At 39.2% G+C, this 19,950-nt stretch overlaps 2 protein-coding genes across 3 annotated transcripts in view; both read left to right on the top strand.

The window, feature by feature from the left end:
* The window catches only part of LOC124161598, a 516,681-nt gene that overhangs the window by 375,026 nt on the left and 121,705 nt on the right, over positions 1–19,950 (top strand). The gene's annotated exons all lie outside the window — the stretch shown is intronic.
* Positions 1–19,950, top strand: part of LOC124161601 (farnesol dehydrogenase-like) — a 54,864-nt gene that overhangs the window by 18,815 nt on the left and 16,099 nt on the right. For both annotated transcript variants that reach the window (XM_046537987.1, XM_046537986.1), the window contains 5 exons: positions 2,641–2,827; positions 10,104–10,275; positions 11,320–11,455; positions 19,011–19,140; positions 19,619–19,768. In XM_046537987.1, the coding sequence (XP_046393943.1) occupies positions 2,696–2,827; positions 10,104–10,275; positions 11,320–11,455; positions 19,011–19,140; positions 19,619–19,768 (720 nt within the window). In that variant the 5' untranslated portion in view covers positions 2,641–2,695. The remainder of the gene's footprint in view (positions 1–2,640; positions 2,828–10,103; positions 10,276–11,319; positions 11,456–19,010; positions 19,141–19,618; positions 19,769–19,950) is intronic.

Genomic DNA, 19,950 nt, shown 5'->3' on the forward strand with positions numbered 1-19,950 from the left:
CACATTTCAGTTTTTGCGGAATATGTTCGTTGATTCCTTGGCGCAGAATTTCTAAGAAACGTGTCCATATTACATCTGTGCTTTGGTCCTTTGATGTAACAACGAATGTTTTGTACGAGTCATTAAGCATCTCGCCAAATTTAGTGAAGTTACATTTATCGAATAGGTAAATATTGCGTTTTGGTTTTACGGCTGACACCACATCAACTTTTAACGTTGCAAAGATTACTCTGTGGTCGCTTATACCGTCAATAATATCGACTTGTTTTATCAACTTAGGATCGCTTACTGCTAAAAGGTCTAATAGCTTGTTTCCTCTCGTAGGTTTGTCAACTACTTGGGCGAGAGAGTGATTTGCAAGTATGTTGAGTAATACCTTGCCGATTTCTTTATTCCTTGAATTCGGTTTTACAGTGTAAGTATCCCAGTTTATGGATGGAAGATTAAAATCTCCCCCGATTACTATTACACCTTTACTGTCTCTCTTAGTAAATGCGGATATTTGATTTTCTAGAAGGTACATAATATCGACTTCGGAGTTCGGCGGTCTATAAAAAGAGCAAACATGAATGCTCCTTTTGTTTCGTTGTTTAATTGTACACCATACGCTTTCAATTTCGTTGTCAATTATTTCGTGGATGGCGCTTTGTAAATGGGATTTAACTGCAATAAAAACTCCGCCACCTGTTCTATTGCGTCGATCGCATCTGTAAATTTTATATTCTGGAGGAAAAATTCCGCTGTCGCTTATATCTTCCGTAAGCCAGCTCTCTGTCCCCATGACCACGTCTGCGTCCTGAAAAATATGCTCGATTTCGGCGCGCTTGTTTTTTACGCTACGGCAATTAACTACAACAAGGTTAATGTCATATTTTGTAGTTAGAGTTTCGGTTGGTTCTTTTCTAGGCTTTTGTATACTCAGCGGGAGAATTTATTTGGCAGTACTAATAATATTTGATATTTTTTCTTTCCCTGGAGCACGCGTTTTGGGAATAATGACGCTATTGTCCGGCGTTAACGCTTCTAAGCTTACTCTCTTGTATATTTCGCATTGCGGATTTCCTCGGAGGCTACGTTCAATTAAATCTTTGATAACCCCGCTAGATGACCTACCCTCTAGTCTAAAAAATACCTACAGTGCTCAAAAATCCTACGAGCCACCCGTTCCGACGCCTCTTTGGAATAATGCACCCCAGACGAATTGAGGGGAGCCCGGCACGATCTAAGCACCGGCCGAAGATCCACGAACTCTGCCCCAATGCTCACACAGAGTTCCCACAGCCTCTTGTTGATCCAGGAAATCCTGTCCCAAACTCGAGGGCCGCAGTCCGTCCGTGGAACAATGCTACAGATGGACAGTCGCATATCAACACCAGTGCCCCTCCGAACGCGTTCCACTTCCGAGCTTAGATCCCTGAAGGAATTTAAGATCTCATCAGCTCTGCGTACGGAGGCATCATTAGTGCCGACATGGGCCACCACCCGCAGTCTAGAACAGCCCGTGTCCTTCACCACTGCTTTTACCGCCGCCGTAGTGTGGGATACAAGACCTCCTGGGATACACCAGGAAGAGAATTTTATTCATCCTTACACCATTCTATCAGTAATATCAATCCAATTAAGTAAAATGGATCAGATTTAAAAATTTCTCTAAGCTCTAGGGGGGGGGGGTTTATCCCCTGAAACCCCACCCTCGCTGCGTCACTGAAGTGAAATATCTGGGAGTTACGATAACTTCAAGCCTATCGTGGGAAACATATAAGAAATATTTGTGGCGGAGTCCTGGAGAAGCTTGCATTGGTTGAGCGTGTTGTGGAATGATTTTTAATTGAAAAGTTAAAGTATATACGAAAAGGAAGATGCTGGTAATGCTATAGAGCACCCAGCCGATTATGTTTCACTTTCGGTATCATTATGTAAGTAAAAACCTACCGGCATAAGAAAGCAAAGATACTCCAAGTTAGGGGAGGCACCCCTAACGAGGGACAACACAAAAAAAATAAAAAAAAAGAATGGCGGGTTTACAATTCCTTATTTTCAAAGAGCAAGGACTTTTCGGAGTATTGGTTAACATTTACGGTTTGTGGTTACTTCGTAGGGTTTTTAAAATTATGTTAAAATCTGTCCCAAGTACGGTCCACTGAGTAAACCTCTCCAAAATAGACTCGGCCAACTGACGTCCACACACGAGCCACCTTGCGCTCCCAATGTGCAACGCGGGATAGAAAGGCGGAGGTGGAGGGGGTAAACGAGGGAGACTGGGTGAGGGGGAAGTTGCCCGTTGAAATTAGAAATGCACCTTCCTTACAATAAAAAGACTATATGCCGTAGAGCGGAGGAATGCGATGCGCGAGGCAATATCATTTTCTATTAAAATATAAAGCTTTGATTATTCCATGGATTTAGAAAATTCCCATAAAAACCCCATCCCGTTTCATAGCCTTCTATCTCCCATAATATACTCTTGAAGTCATCATGGTTACCTGGATGTAAACATAGAAAGAACCGCGGCGAATCATGTTGACGCCGACATGAGCGTGTATTCGCAGATTCCCTCGCACTTTTAAACTCCCCCTAGCCTAATAAAAACACAATGTCTATTCCCCGTCCCGTTTCATAGCGTTCTATCTCCCATTCCAGAGACCACCCACTATTAAGGGATAGCGAGCGAGCGGTGACCTTGGTTGACGCAGCCATGGATCGGTGGGTGGGCAAAGTGGCGGTGGTGACGGGAGCCTCGTCTGGCATCGGGCAGAACATCGCCCAGGAGCTGGCGGAGCGAGGAATGACGGTGGTCGGAGTGGCACGAAGGGCGGAATTGGTCGAGGTAACGTATTTTACTATCTCCAGCCACTCATCAAAATCTACTTAGTGCTGCGCTACCGATCTCAGATGAATACAGTCCGAAACTACTCTGAGGTCCGAACAGGACCTCAACGGCTTTGCGCACTTTTGAAACACGGCATACCTGCATAATATCCGACAAGAGGGGGCGGTTGTGCAAATGGGGCAGACTGCCCCGGGCCACAGGGTTAAAGGGGCTATTTCTCTTCTGGGGGGGGGGGGCATCACACCCCAGCTCTACCCCGGGGCTTAAGAAGTCTGTGGGCCGCCCTGAAAGCCACGTCAGGGGTGTTTCGGTTAATAATTCCTGTAGTAATTTGATGCGAGGTTACAGCAATGGAAAAATAAAAACATGCAATGCCTCCTCCAAGTGAGTGACGCCATTAATTTTATTAATCGAGGCGCCGCTGCTATTCCTGATAATACGAGGAAATAACGAATTTTGAAATCTCTCTGTTTTGCAGTCTATTTAATTCATTTTCTGCTCATGATTCCGTCTACTATAGAGCGACGGAATGAAGGGGTCCCAAGCCCTCTCCCAGAAATTATAATTGCAGTATTTGTCGGCTAAAGTAGGTTCATTGAAGACGGATTATTTTGCAAGTCCGTCTCCCCTCCCTTCATGGACTTCTCTCTTCAATCCACAACAAGGCCCACTCCTTATCATTCTATCAACTATTGTCTTCCTTCCCTCTAACTCTACTGTTATCATCCTCTCCCAGCTCAGCACTAGCCCTAACCAAATGTACCATGACGAAAATAATGGAATTCAGGTATGATAAACTGTATTTTGTAAATGAATTATTCACGAAAGCATGGCTGCGCCATGCAGTGGTATCAACAAATATGTATTTTTATTCGACATCCATAATTATAAAATACTAGCTGACCCGGCGAACTTCGTATCGCCTAACAATCAATGAACTTACAGTTTACTTACACCATTTATAAATCAAGAGCGGCTGTATCGTTTTTAATCATCTTTAATTTATTATAATAAAATAAGGATACAAATTCAATAAAACTACGTAAATGAGTACCAAATTTGCTTGTCAGAAAGACATTTTCTTTATTGAATCTAAATAGGGTGAATCGGAGCACGTTTACGCGGATTTTTTTCAACAAATTTTCTTAAATTTTAGCTGAAGAAATTTTGGGCATTGTGGTTTAAAAAAGCAGTTCATGAAATAAAAATTATACGCATTCAGTTGTTGGGTATTTGCGTTATTAGCTGTAAAAAAATGTTTTTAGGTCCAAGTCTGTTACATACACTTGGCCCATTCAGGGGGCAGGTTGACACAACCCCAGACCGACGCTTGAATGATGCTCAAAATCGTTCAAGAAAAGCCCCTATGAGGCAGCATTCGTATCAAATGACTTTAGGTGCGCCAGTTATAGTATCTCTGTTTGGAAAAAATGCACTGCGTAAACGTACTGCATGCGTAAACGCACCACGGTGAGCCCTACACATTCGGGTTTAATGTCTTGCGTCAAGCACCTTCTGAGAAACAACAGTTTTTGTTTTGTTATCAGGTGCAAGATGAAGCAGATGAAGCTAAATAAATATAGCGAAGCAAAGCAGTGACGCAGCGAGGGGAGGTTTTGGGGAATAACCCCCACCCCCCCCCCCCCCCAAGAGCTTAGAGAATTTTTTAATGAAAGATTTTGTTATTAATATTAGGGGGACGGATGACTAACAAACAAAACATATTTAACTATTCACACAGCCGCAAAACCCACTATTTTGAACTGTTTATCTATTTTGTAAAATGTCTGAGGGAAGTGCCCCGACACTTCCCGCTTACCTTAGCGAGTTTTCTATACCCTACAGACCCGTGGTATTAGCTGCGCCCAAAACCCCCTATCCTAGCTACGCAATTGAAGCGAAGGAAGAAATACAGAGGATGGTTTATCGACTCGTGAACATAGCACGTTAAATTGACCATGAGAAAATCATGGGTTTTCATTAGCACATGAGCACAAACAACACAAAAACTGAAAGACTGACCATGCGATTTTTTTAATCGTTATCACGAATGCAACACGAATTGGAAATTGAATAAGTTTAAGCTCAAAAGGGCATATGAGTTGAGATAATGGAATCTACGGAATAAGGACTTCCTCTACTTTGAATTTTCCTTTGAGTGAAGTTGCGTGAATCACATTCATTACCAATTATTTTAATCACCAAACACGTTCCGTTGGATAGTTATGGTTGGTTTAGGCTTCGAAAGATCATGAACACAGAAACTACATTTTTCTGTAAATCGTGCCTTGGTAAGCCAGGTATGTCCAAGGACTTAAAATATTCAGATAGATAGTTGGTGATTTCTTCTTCGTTTGTTACACATTTAAAAGATTCGAATTCATGCAGAGTACGAACTATTTGAATTTACCTCGTTTTAGTCATCTGCATCTTAGTTCTTGCTCGCTAAATCAACCATCTTTGATTCTTTTGGAGATCAATCATATTCTGGAACTCTTTGTTGATGAGCTCACTGAAACTAATTTTCAATCATTCCAAGGAAATGAGTTAAAACTACTCGATTCCTCGACAGGAACACGGACATTACCGTTTGTCAACAATTGCTTGGAGATTTGTTTACAAACACGGTAGTGAAGTGTCAACTCGAGCTAGGCCACGGCTGGGCTTACAATGGGGAAGTTGCATGAAATTTTTTTCATCGAAATAATATATGATTCTTATAGCAATTTTCACCAGGAATCCATTTTCACCAATCAAACCTCTCGTAAACCATTGATTTTATCATAAAATTCATTTAAAACAGTGAAATGCGTCTGCAAACGCGAAGTTAGCTCTGATTGTTGGTGACGTCATTTCTCCCTACGGCGTTTTCGTTTTGCATGTACGGCCGCAGAAGCTACAATGAAGCAGTCGTTGAGTAAGTGAATATTTCGGTATTTTTTTAGTCCGTGTTTTCTCTCAGACATTTTATGACGTTATTTAGTCACGTCAAGTATATTTTATCCATTTTCTGTATTCGTAGAACAAGAATATATCGAATATATGCGAAATGGAAGACGATTTCGTGAAAAGACTGTTGCGATAATCTCCCAGAGGTGATTTCCATAATGATGGCATTATATTTTAAAAGTAACCCAGACTTTTTGGCTGCAGAATTTAGAGAAGTGAAGGCTTCGCGGTAAGTTTTTCTAGTTTATTATGGCATTACTGGACCAGCTTTTACGAATACAGTAGTAGCTACTCGGCCTCCGTTGAAAATTTCTGCATGAAATGTTGATGCATCTAGTTAGAGAAAATATAGTTTGTATGGTACAAGTTATGATTTTTTGCCTTCTGTATGATATCAGCTTTTTGATTCAGTAAGTTGTGAAATGCTTTCTGTGCACAGATTTAAGGTAATTTTTCTGTACACATTATGCACATCATACTATATGCAGTTTTAAGGTGTGTTCTGTATACATACTGTCTGAAGTGTGTACAGGTTTTGACAGGTTATGAACTTTTGTAGCCGCTTTTATAGTGGCTGCTTAACGATAGGCATACGCATAAGATAATACAGCTTTTAATGTTAGCTATGAAACTTCCATTAGAAGCCTACAAAATAATTATAAGCTCTTTAGCAAACGTATGACAAAATTCAATAATTTATGTTAAATAGTATTAGGTGCGCAACTAATCTCTCGCTGTTTTTTAAATGAAAAATATATCTTTATTTAAAAAAAAGTTTATAAATGAATCATTCAAAGTATTTTCCGTCGCTTCCTAAAAAAATTCCCCAAAATTGAGGCAGAGCCCGAATATCGTTATGGAAGAAGTGATTGTCTTTTAAAGCTATCCTCTATTCCTGCTTTTTTGCACCAAACGGTTGTCAATGCAGGAATGAAGGACAAGCAACTTGTATTCCCTGACCTTTCTTATTACTCTCTCCACATGGGTCCTAGAGCTTTCTATTTGCTTAGTTAGATTAACTTCATCTTGAGAGCTCTCTACATTCTCGGAAACTCTTGGTGGTCTAATTAACTCTCAAATTTTTCCACTGAATGAGTGAACGGTTAGTGTGAACGCGCGATCTACTTTTACCCCACAGCCTTTTAGAATTTGCTCAAGAAATCCAGTTTATGCGAATGACACTATCTATTGCCCGGCCACCATTACCCCTCGAAATGAAATTTTCTAAAGAAGAATCATATGATTTATTTTTTTGATTGAGTTTAGATAGAAATATTTGAGCTATAAACAATTCTTTGTTTTTATAGTAATGTTAAAAATGATTCCTTTTGAAATAATTGCGTTTGAAAAAATATTATTTCTATTTTTCTTCTCAATCAGCAGTATAATGCACTGATTAGTACTGTAAAAAAACGGATTTAGAGTTTTCTTCGCAATTCACTTTTTTACTTTATACCTATCGCAGCGTAATAAACTAAGCGCAATTTGTTATACTGATCGCAGTAAAAAGAACTGATCCATACAATAGAATATGTCACTCCCTGCAGTGAGTACTGATCTATTTTTTTATGCTCCAATTCAGGTAAAACTTTTCCAAATTGGGTTACCTGGCTTTTCTATTTCTATTTCTAAACAATCAATAGTTGACTCTACATGTGAAGGCGAGCAGGAAAGAGAATTGGCATATTAAGCAACATCTTATTTTTGTCAACCCAAAAAACTAGATTTTTCAAAAGACTAGCCACCGGAATAATGGAAGCAGAGAAATATCGTGCCGCTGTCGAGGGTGAGACATTGAGATCTTCTAGGCTAAAATATTGAAGGATTTGTGGAGTCTAATTTTCCTGAACATACCAATAACAGGTAACCCAGTCTTTCCTGATAGCATATCGACAATAAAATAATTTTCACAATCTACTCTTAAATACAATGCTGCCTTTTTTTCCAAGAAAAACACAATATACTTGACCCTTTGTCTACATATCTCCCTGTCTGATTCCATGTCAGTCACTTATCATATTCATAGGAGAAGTAGCAGCATTGGCGGAAACAGGTTTCTTTTCTGTACACCAACAATTTTTTATTCTGGTTTCAATTGGCATGACTTTTCCTGACCTCGACTTTCCACCACTTCCTCAGGTTGTATTTCCTCCTATGGCTCTAAGTCAGTTGATTTGAGGAGGTAGTGATTATGCATCAGTGAGTTTCTTACAAATTATACACTGCTAGGTAGCAAATATGGTTTCGAGGGAGTTCAGTTGGAATACTATGCATGTGAATCAATTGATTTCGGAGAGAGGGAGGGTAGCCTACTCTATGTACCCTTTAAGTATTCTTATCATGATTAATCATTGACGAATTCAAAACATACAATAATTATAAGACATCGGGTACTACGAGGGCCGTCAACCTACGATAACTCAGCAAAAACAGCATGCAAGCGACAGGCGGGTACTGCGCGAACAGGGCAACTGCACGTCCTCCGCACCACACGCTCAAGTCATTTCTCAGCATAATTCTGTCGTAATTACTTAAGGTAAAGTGATCTTCACGAACAAATCCCGTCGTTTTCGTCGACAGATCGTTCTTCCTCTTCATCGCCATAACCCACTTCTTTCTTCTCGCTTTATTATTCGACATAAGGACGAATATTTTATTAGAATTTCGAGATGTATTTGAACGCATAGGCACCACGCAATATTTATTATTCGATATTATAAACAGCACTTCACGTAGGTAAACATACCGTCTTCCTGGCGTACGTATACCGCAACAATCTCCTAACTCCACGCCTCGGACGTTAGCAACTCTGTTTGGGGAGAAATGACGTCACTCCTCTTGGACACACTACTTTCGTTCGCACCCCCCACTCCTCCACTTTGACCTTTAATATCTTGAAAACTAACGCTTGTATTGAAATTTCCCCCGGTAGATATTCTTTCCTAGAGGTTTACTACATTTTGACATAGTTTTCAAAAAATGTGAAAATTCCCCATTAGCTCGAATTAAATTTTTTAAATGTAATTTCAATTTAATTAATATTTTGAATATATTTAGTAATTAAAATGTTATATTGTTACTAAATTCAGTTATTAAAGTGGTAAAAACAAAACAAATTATTTAATTTGTAGTTTTGACCGACTTATCAATTGTTGTGTTACTATAACTCCTAAAAGCATGTCCATAGGAAAGAGATGAATTTTTTAGTGAAATTATCCTTTTTTTTAATAGCCTATATGTTAACCCCGCCTGAGACGAATCCAAAGAACCAAATCTCATTGAAATCGGTGCAGCCGTTCTCGAGTTATAAGTGTTCTAACTAACACGATTTTCGACTTTCTTTTATATATATAATATAGATATAGATATAGATATAGATAATGCGTGGTTATAATTTAAAATAAGCTAAATTTGTGGTTACCCTTATTTCAATTCTGCTAGAGGCAATCCCCTCGGGGGAAAAAATAAGGAAGCCCTCCCTGAGAAATAAGGAATTACGCAGGCTAATGACTTAGGAATTTAAACTAAAGATTACTTATAAGCATACACACATAGATTCAGTGATTTACATGTATCACTTTGTAACAACAATATTGTGTACCCCACCAAACATTATCTGCGGAGGACCTGAGCTACATGGTCAGGAAACTAAAGGATACGTGTAAGCTGTAAGGGACACTAATAACAAAGAAAAGACAGAATACTTGGTTATAGGAAGTGATTTAATACCATATCTATCCCTGGGAAACGAATGCGTAAAGGAAGTAACCGCAGTAATGTATTTCGGAGTGATAATCGATACAAGTGGAGATAATAACCAAGATATCAACAACAGAATGAAGAGGAGGATAACTATCATAAGGGCTCTAAATTCTATTTTATGTGACAATCATATTGGCAGAAATAGGTTATTGACGACTGACAGATATTACATGACAAAGAGTTGAAGGAAGAGAAGACTTGATGAAGTTAAAATTGTACTTTAATAAAGATGATGGAACTGGAAAAGGATATAGTCGACGAGTTTGACAGGAGAGCAACTACATTGGTTTGGCCATGTTTACACGAAGGATGACACTAGAGGGCCCAAGCAATTATAGGATTGGAGAAAAACTGAAAAGGGGAAGACCAAGAGTGAATTTGTGACATGGAATACAGAGAGCAATGGAAACAAAAGAGGAATGAAATAATAAGAGTATAATGACTGATTGGGAGGAATTGAGTCCAGGAAAACGACGGCAGAAGTAAACAACCTGCCATATAAGCATTTCAAGGTGTGTGTCACGTACTCTCTTCTTTTGATCATGTCTTTCTTTCTGCCCAGGAACTGGCCAAGAAGCTCTCCGGGAGCAAGGGTAAACTGCATGCACTCAAAGCGGACATCGGCAACGAGGAGGATGTGGTCAAGGCTTTCGAATGGATCCGCAAGAACATCGGATCCGTCCACGTGCTCGTCAACAACGCTGGAATCGCCCCTTACACATTCCTCTCTAAACGTACGTATACACCTCGCTCGTAAAAATGAAATAAATAGCACCTAATATTAACCACTTGGAAGTATGAAATTTTATATATTCACATTTAGTTGGAATTGAGCACTCACAAACGAAGCCATTAAAATTTATGTGATATCATAAAAGATGCAAAACAAAAAAAATACTCATGAGCAAAACTATAACCATGCAATATCTACCATTTCTGTATATACATGTGGAAACCAGGGTACTAAGTAATGGGTTTTAAACTAATTTTAACACTTTACATAATCGAAAAAAATTCATTTATTAAAGAAATATTTTGTAAATTCATGAGTTTCCAATATTTTGTTTTCTTTTATGAAGGAAAATGATTGTGTTTTATATTTCGGGGGAGTCCGAACCCCGTGGACTCCCCCTGGCTACGCCACTGCCTCTGAGGATCCATTTTGAACAGGCTAGCGAATTTCTAACTTCACATGTTACTTACATATTGTGGGTACTCGTGTTTACTGAATAGGGGGCCAGCCAATCGCCCTCTCCTAATCCTTACCTTTAGGACATATTGCATTGGCTCATTTACAATTCTGTCAAGTTCAACCCGCTCTCAACCACAGACGAGAGAAATAAAAAATTATGGGGTGGGAGAGGGGAAAATATACCCACGTACAAACATAAGAGTGTCCCAGTGGTACTCAAGTTGACTCGAGTACACAAATGATTGAGGTTACCATGGCATTACCCTTCATTATGCCAGTTATGTGCCAGTTTTCACTATCACGAATGACGTTTTGTTTCTCTCTTCCATAGCAACCGATATGAAAATAAGCAAATTTGGATTTTTTCGATATTGTTTGTTTTACAATGATTCATCAATTATTCCACTCCAAATTCTTTAATCATTATCCTGTCATTTTTGCAGAGACGTATGTCAAAATGGCTCACATTACATAGTCTAAAACATTCCTATTCTTCATCTCCATATAAATTTTAACCGCATAAAATATTAAGGGTGAATACAGCATTGACTTATTCTCTCTTCCATTTCCTGTTCGATGCCGACAGTGGAGAGGAGTGATTACAAGAAGATACGGGGATGCTTCGACGTGAACGTGATGGGCCTCATCATGTGCTCCAACGAAGCGATCAAGCTGATGAAGGAGAAAGGGATTGACGACGGACACATCTTCAACATCAACAGGTGATTTTCGGATTGCATTCCTAATCTTCCACATCAATGTGGGAAATATTCCAAGGTCATGAATTCAATAACAAATGAACGCGAGTTTTAGGGCTTCCGCCGAGTGATGAGATGAGTTTCCGTCGTTTATCAGGTTTCCTCCGAGTGAGAGACTTCAATATAGAGTGGTCTTTATTTTTAGGGTTTTCGAATTTCTCTGGGACCCCCCCAGCTTTGTTCCATTTGGTGAGGAAATAAATCGCGAATATTATTTTTGCAATCGGATACCGGGAAAACGTGCCGCATCCCTCTTAGTTTTGAAATTTTGGTATTTTTGGGTGTTTTTCGGATATAACTGAAGATCTTCTCTTTGATTATTCATACACTCTTCTGTTCTTCACAACGACTGGTTAGAAATTATATCAGTGTATCACCTCAAATATCTTTCGTTTCTGCCCTTTGGTCCCCGAGATATCGCACCGAGAGTGAGCGCGCGCCACCCCAGTCAGACATTTAGAGTGGCACGCGGGTTGCATACTCTCAATATTTGTTGACCATTCTCGTTCGTCGTAAAAGCATAAAATTCTTTAGATAAACTTTAAACTTCGTCAATATAACCTTGAATGCTATATTTATCTCTGTTTAATGCCAAAACGGGCTTAGAAGCAGTGGTTTATTCTCCATAGGTATCTAAAACATATATCTGAGTGCTACCATCTAAATTCAGCTTGAATTTTCGTAAAATCTTTCACTTTGGGGCGGTGATTCATGATATCTGATTTCGAGAAGTTTCTGATCTGTGACCCTGATGTAAGTTGGCAACCTTCCCGCATAGGTCATATTTGATGTCTTTCATTACTGCCCTTTGTTTCCCAGGATATCTATTGATGTTTGTGCAACCTAGAATACAATATTTTAATGAGGTATTAGTATTTAGCTTCCATATTTAATGAAGTAAAAAGGATGAAAGTAAGTATGCATATTTTAATTTTTAAAATGAACAGATATTTTTAATTTTTTTAACAACTCTTACTCTATATTAAAATTTTGTATTGTCAAATCAATTTCCACAATTTACCCAATGCAATAAGATTACATTTTTCCTATCATTATCATCGAAATATTATTTTCCGTTACAGGTGTAAATTAAAATTGTTGTAGGGTCCTTTTTCATTGCACACAAAGTTTCTCTAAATATTTTTTATAACGTTGCTCTATGGCAGTCTGGAAATTTTCGCTTGTAGTCAATCACAGCCTTCAGCAAAAATTGTTTCTGGCTTAGAATTTTATAATACTCTTCCATCAGTTAACTCTTCTTTCAGCAGTATCATTGACTACTTGCCGATGTTTTAATAGCTTTAATCCTTGCTTATATGCTTCGTCTCTTTTTAATCAATAGGATCCTCCGATAGAAATGTCTCAGGAATATTTAACCTTTTGAAAATATTTTTCGGTTGTCTATAAACAAAATCCTCGACTCCCTTGCCAATGAAGTGGACAATATTATTAGGAAAAACGGAAATTCGTTTAGGTAACTCGTCTGCAATATACGTTATATCGGACTCTAAGGCCTCTACCATTCGCTTTTTCGTCTCCACTAGTACATTTTCATCGAAAATTCCAAGGGCTACAGCCTCTGAAGAAAGGTACCATAGTTAGTTAGTTGGTGGTTAATGGTACCGAAATTCGCTCAATGCCGTACCACCAACTCCGCCATCGGACATTCTGTATTCATAAAGATTTTTGAGGAATAATAAATCTCGCCTAGGATCCTCGTCTGCATGTGGCGCAGTAATCCAGGCCTCCACGTAAGGGGACACAACAAACAGGCGCACGTCGCAATTTATGTTCTCCTCTACTGCCGATAAAGGGAACTCTCTGCGGGAAAAAAAATATTTTCAGACAATACTAAGCTTTGGACATCCATCTATCATGGTGCAAATCCCCGGGAGCGCGAAATGACATCCCTCGCAGAGGAACACCGCCCATAAATATTACCGTTAATTCGAGTATTTTCGCGTAGTCCTTTCTCGGTTGATTTTCTCCTTATTGCTCCAAAGGAAATTTCATAATATCTCCGACAGCGTCCTGTAATCGTCTCGAGTTTGCTTGTCCTACATGCCTGATTTGTAGTTTTCCCTATTCATCAGAGGAATTTGCATTGGTACAATTGGCACATGGATCACAGGGGAATATTCTCTCAAGTGGCACCGATTGGATCAAATTCCAGGAATAAGTAATCAATGCACACGGGTGGATGGTTAGTGGGAAATATCGCTGTAGAAGTCCCTTTGTGGGGTTGGAAAAGAGGGAGGGAATTCATTATCCCATGCTCGAATCGTCAAAGCCCGGACCCATTAAGTCCCATTTTCTATTGTGCCCATGCCAATCCTTCCTTTCTCCTCCTGCACTCCTATTCCCATTAGCCCCTCGGTTCCTCACCTACTTCTTCCTCTGCTGGTCGAAGATCCATTAAAAATAGTAAAACCAACCCAACCTAAGGCTGCTCCTCCTCCGCCTATCTATTCACTCTCAACTACCTCCACCTTTTCGTGATGCAAAGAAATAAAATCTCATAAGTTGAAACCCAGAGCTTGTACAATGACAAAGAAATACATGCAAGAAGAAGCACCTTCACATACCATTCATGGGGTTGAATTTACTATTTAGATAGAAGCACTTGGATATATGTTTTATGTATGGAGAATAAACCACTGCTACTAAGCCCGTTTTGGCATTAAAAAGAGATAAATATAGCAATCAAGGTCATGTTGACGGTGCTTAAAGTTTACCAAAAGAATTTTATGCTTTTACGACGAGCGAGAATGGTCAACAAATATTGAGAGTATGCAACCCGCGTGCCACTCTAAATGTCTGACTGGGGTGGCGCGCGCTCACTCTCATCTACATCTACATCTACATAATACCCCGCGAGCCGCCTAAAAGGCGGGTGGCAAGGGGTGTTAGGCCACCAGCCATAACACATAAAAAATGAATTGCTCTAACGAAGTTAGAACTGGCGTTTATTAAAGTCCTTTATGGTTCGCGGGAAAAACGAATTCCCTTATCTATCCGTTCGGCAAAACATCTCTCTTAATTTATCGCTTCTATCGGACCTGGAAATATAGTGTGGCTCTAATATTATGTTCTCTGTGTCGCTCTTAAAGATATCCATTCTCAATTGTTCAAGCAATCTAAGCCTAGCGCGCAGCCTCCGAGTCTCCAACGGCTCCCAGCCTAATTCGCTTAACATCTGGGTAACACTGTCTGTACGCCCGTAGCGGTTTTTGACGAAACGCGCAGCCTTACTTTGTATTTTATTCAGTTCGCGGATTAAGTCTTTCTGCACCGGATCCCATACGCTCGCTGCATATTCAAGGTGCGGTCGGACGAGAGCGAAATAGCACCTTTCTTTTACTTTCTCATCCGAAAATCTTCCCACAATACGCTTGACGAATCCTAATTTCTTCAGGGCTATGCCGCAAATATTCTTTATGTGTTCCCCACGTGAGGTTCGAGGTTATCGTAACTCCCAGGTACTTCACTTCGTCTGTTGCCTTTATGTTAATACCATCCACTGCATAAACATGGTTAGAGTTGGACGAATTCCGCAAGAAATGTACCGCCATGCATTTGCTCAGATTAAGTTCGAGTCCCCACTCTTGGCTCCACAACTGTACGTTGTTTAAGTCAGATGATAGAATTTCATAGTCAGAGTGATCACTAATTTCGCGGTAGATGACAGCGTCGTCAGGAAATAAACGTATTTTACTACGAATACAGGAGCAGAGATCATTAATGTATATAATGAACAACAGGGAGCCGATTACGCTTCCTTGTGGAACACCTGATGTAACTTTCACAATATCAGAGCTAATTCCGTCAAGAACTACTTTTTGTTTACGATCTCTGAGAAAGTCGCGTATCCAGTTTACAACTGTTTCGTTTAATCCGCATGACTGTAATTTGTATAAAAGTTTGTTGTGAGGTAAAGTGTCGAAAGCTTTCTTAAAATCTAGAAATAGTGCGTCAACTTGTCTTTTCGATTCACCAGATTTTATAACGTCGTGAAGAAAGAGCGCAAGCTGTGTTTCGCATGATCTACCTTTTCGGAATCCGTGCTGATAGTCATGGACGAAGTTACGTCTGTCCAAGAAAGTCATGATATTGCTAACGATGATATGCTCAAGTATCTTGCCTATAATCGATGTTAATGAAATCGGACGGTAGTTGCCTGGGTCATGTCTGTTTCCCTTTTTGAATATGGGTGTAACGCTTGCAGTTTTCCAGTCTAGCGGTAACTTCCCTTCGGAGTGTGACTTCTTGAATATTATCTCTAAGTAAGGTACGATCCGTGGAGCTAACTCCTTGAGGACACGCGCGGGTATTCCCTCCGGACCCGGAGATTTACTATTCTTAATCGATTGTAGTTGTTTAGTTATCCCATCACGTTGTATAGACATTTCTTCCATCGATTCCTCAGTATATGTAATGTCTAAATTGAATTGAGTATCGTCAGTAGTGTATACACTTTCGAAGTGGGAATTTAAAGTGTTAGCTTTGTCAATATTTTCGGTGACAAGTTTACCATCTTTATCAAATAACGAATCTACGGTTGAATGTTTTCCCTGAAGCTATCTCGCGTACGACCAAAAGGATTTCGGATTTTCTTCGAGTAATTCACCGAGAACTGTTTTCTTAAACTTTCGCATTGCAGTTCGCATTGATTTCTTGGTTATTGAGCGTCGTGCAGTGTAACTTTCTCTAGCTTCAAGTTCCTTCGATTTATTACGTGACGTAATGGACTTTCTGTACGAATTGTATAGTTTTCTCTGTTTCCTAAGTTCTCTTCTGACATCGTTGTTGTACCAGCGAAGTTCCTTATTATCACATTTCAGTTTTTGCGGAATATGTTCGTTGATTCCTTGGCGCAGAATTTCTAAGAAACGTGTCTATATTACATCTGTGCTTTGGTCCTTTGATGTAACAACGAATTTTTTGTACGAGTCATTAAGCATCTCGCCAAATTTAGTGAAGTTACATTTATCAAATAGGTAAATATTGCGTTTTGGTTTTACGGCTGACACTACATCAATTTATTAGCGTTGCAAGGATTAATCTGTGATCGCTTATACCGTCAATAATATCGACTTGTTTTATCAACTCTCGGTTTGATATCTCGGGGACCAACGAGCAGAAATGAAATAAATTTGAGGTGATTCCCGTAAAACGTATAAAGAGTCGTAGTAGGAGGCAAAAAGTGATAGAATAATCCGAGAGTGACATCATCTTCACTCGTGTCCAAAAAACACCCAAAAAACACAAAATTTCTAAACTTTAAGTGCGATTCGGCACGTTTTCCCGGCATCAGATTGCAAAAATAATTTTCACGATTTATTTCCTCACTATATGGAACAAAACTGTGGGGTGTCCCGAAATAAATTCAAAAACTTTTAAATTAAGAACCACCTCAATTTCGCAGTCAACGTCTGGATCATTAAACCTTGAAAATTAAGGAGTTTAAGGGCTTAGGGCATTTAGATTAACGAGTATTCCTCATTAACAGTAGTTGCCCCACGTGGGTCATTTTCACCTGGAAGTTAACGCAATTTCCATTTCGAGTTGTAAACATTTGAGGAAGAAATGGTCCTTGAATATTTATTTGTAAATGGATCGTAACATTCAGCCAAAATCGACTACTGTGCCTTATGCGAAATACGTACTGCTAGAAGATTAATTTGTATTAAGTGTTCAGAAATATACAGAAGCAAAATGACAATATTCACTGCATGCACCGTATCGGAAAATATGCAAGACCACGAATCGAAAATTACATCTTCCGCTTTTGGGGCTTCTGCACTGGTTACTTCATCGTCTATGATTCGATCACTAAACCTTAAAAAATCTTTTTAAAATCTAAAAATCTTTGGATAAATAAGAATACTTGACAAATAACTCTGTACATCGCCTTCGGGAGGTCTAAGGCCCTCGGTCTGGTTGTCGGACATGTTGATTTTTTTCACGCCGGATTTGATTTCCATTAAAATGTCAAACAACGCCAAACAGGTGAATTTAGCGTCAATTTCCAAGTCTTGCATTCGTCATTAACTTCTACCTATCCAAGTATCACAACGCTTTACTTATATATCTCTGAGAATCCTATAATTCGCACAACTTTATATACATTTGAGATATCACTGCTTCATAATTTCTATATTGTAGTTAAATATATCTTCCCTACTATTGGTGTCGGCTCCAGCGTCCGAAACCGAATGTTGATGAAACTTTCAAAGCCATTGTTTCAGCAGAGGAAAAAATTATAACAATGATGTTTTTCGAGGTTGGTGCCTGAAACTTCGCTAAATTCCCCCAAAATTGTTGGCAACCAATTTAAAGGATTTCCATGTAAATTTGCCTGTCTACTCACAGACATGCGAAATAATCCTCATAGAGCTTAATTTCATATTTTATGATACATCATTGTTCCAAAAATAACGCAGTTAAGGTTGTGCATTTGAAGTCTTTCCGGGAAATGTGCAAAGATACAACATACTTTCTATAATTTACGACTACTTCAGCACAGTATACAGCATATTATATCGAAATACAACCTATAAATATTGATGATTACTTAAAAAGCCCAAAACATGGAAGATTTTATGAAAAAAACGTCATCATACTCGAAAAATTCGCAATCCCCCGGTCTCCAGTCACTAATATTTACAACACCAAGCTGCATTAATACAAGGGGTGCTTTCCATTCATGCGACTCAAGCGTCGACTTGTGTCGACTCGCGGTAACTGTTTATAACTCTCCTATTCCTGTGCGTTAGCGTTTGTTGACTTGTGTCACAACAGTCAGCGACACACACAGAATGGAACACGAAAACCGCGACGTAAGTCGACTCGTGGCGACGTGTGTCAATGAATGGGAAGCACCCAAGGGCGTCAGCTCCATGCCACAGTAATTCTTACTAAGGACTAAAATGAGAAGATTGCCGTAATTAAATACAACAATTTGGCATTCGTCATTTTACCGTTTTTATTTGTTCAAGGTGTTTTTCACAGTTTACCATATTTAACTTCAACCATCAACTTCATTTGAAATTATTCCAACGGATAAATTGACAGCCTCTCACACACTCACTCAATGACACAAAAAATGATCTCCAATACCTTGGAGTTTTCAGACTTTCAGAGAGTCTAAAGTTTTAGATGCAAAAATATTGCGTTTATAATCATTAAATTAATCCAAGCCAATGAGTTGGGAAGAAGTCGAAAATATGGAAAGAAATACATTGTTGCTGGTACACGAAAAAATTAAAACGACTTTAAAAACGATGAAGAACAATTATTACTGCAAGACATTGTTCTTTTGCTCATTAAAATGGGTAAAACGAACTACATTGAATTTTTGAGGCGCTTTTAATGTTTTTATACATTATCTATATTTGTATTTAGCATTTTACATCTTGTATTTTAGACTGCATACATTTTTGTGCTCTTTTTTACCACACGATCGCATGTTCGACTTTTGAATATCTGTTTAGTAATATACGATGATGTACGATGACAGTGTCGCGGGCCACTACATCGGCAACATGCCTGGCTTCTTCCCGTACACCGCGTCGAAGTTCGCCGTCACTGTGATCACCGAGGGTCTTCGCCGAGAGCTGGCGGAGGCCAAGTCAAAGATTAGAGTCACGGTGAGTGTCTCTTAGATTACTAGATGATAGTGCGTTTCCATTCAACATGTTAGTTGAGCGCTTCAAATCATGCAGGCCCCTTGGAGAAAGTGATTGGGCACATAGTATTTTTTGAAGAGAGAGCCACTTGGAAAAAATGGCCGTTCGGGCTAACTTTGGGTGAACATTCAACTTTAAAATAACTATAATTTGGACTTTAAAATACTGTTTTGTTGAAAAATCTTAATTTTAAAGCTTTTACTTTCAATACATTGGATTTAGTCAATGTTATATTATGCTATGATTAATCATTGTTTATCAATCAATATATTAATCAATCAATTAATCTATTAATCAATATCATAGCTCAACTCATAACATTCATTTCAATATTTGTTATAATTTTCCTCAGAATCCCACGTGTCCCTGCTATGTCTATCATCGGCAAATGGCAGATTGCTAATTTTCGTGCGCCTTGTGCCGTCCATATTGATTTCAGAGCGTGAGTCCTGGACTCGTGGACACGAACATCGGTGCTCCCAGTGGCATTCCCAACTTCGAGGAAATGGTCGCCAACGCCCCCTGTCTCAAGTCCGAGGACATCACGCGCTCTCTCATACACGCCCTGACTGCGCCACCAGACGTACAGGTAATGCGCATGCGTGAAAATCATCCCCGTTCATGTCATTTTAAATATTAAATTTGTAAGCTCATGGGACAAGGTTCATCGTTACAAAGTGGAAAACTGGAAAACCTCAAAAAGGAGATGGAGTTAAACAAGATGGATTTGATAGGATAGATGAAGTGACATGGATGGGGCAAGGGGAAGTT

This window comes from Ischnura elegans, chromosome 6, assembly GCF_921293095.1.
Source record: "Ischnura elegans chromosome 6, ioIscEleg1.1, whole genome shotgun sequence".
NCBI lineage: Eukaryota > Metazoa > Arthropoda > Insecta > Odonata > Coenagrionidae > Ischnura > Ischnura elegans.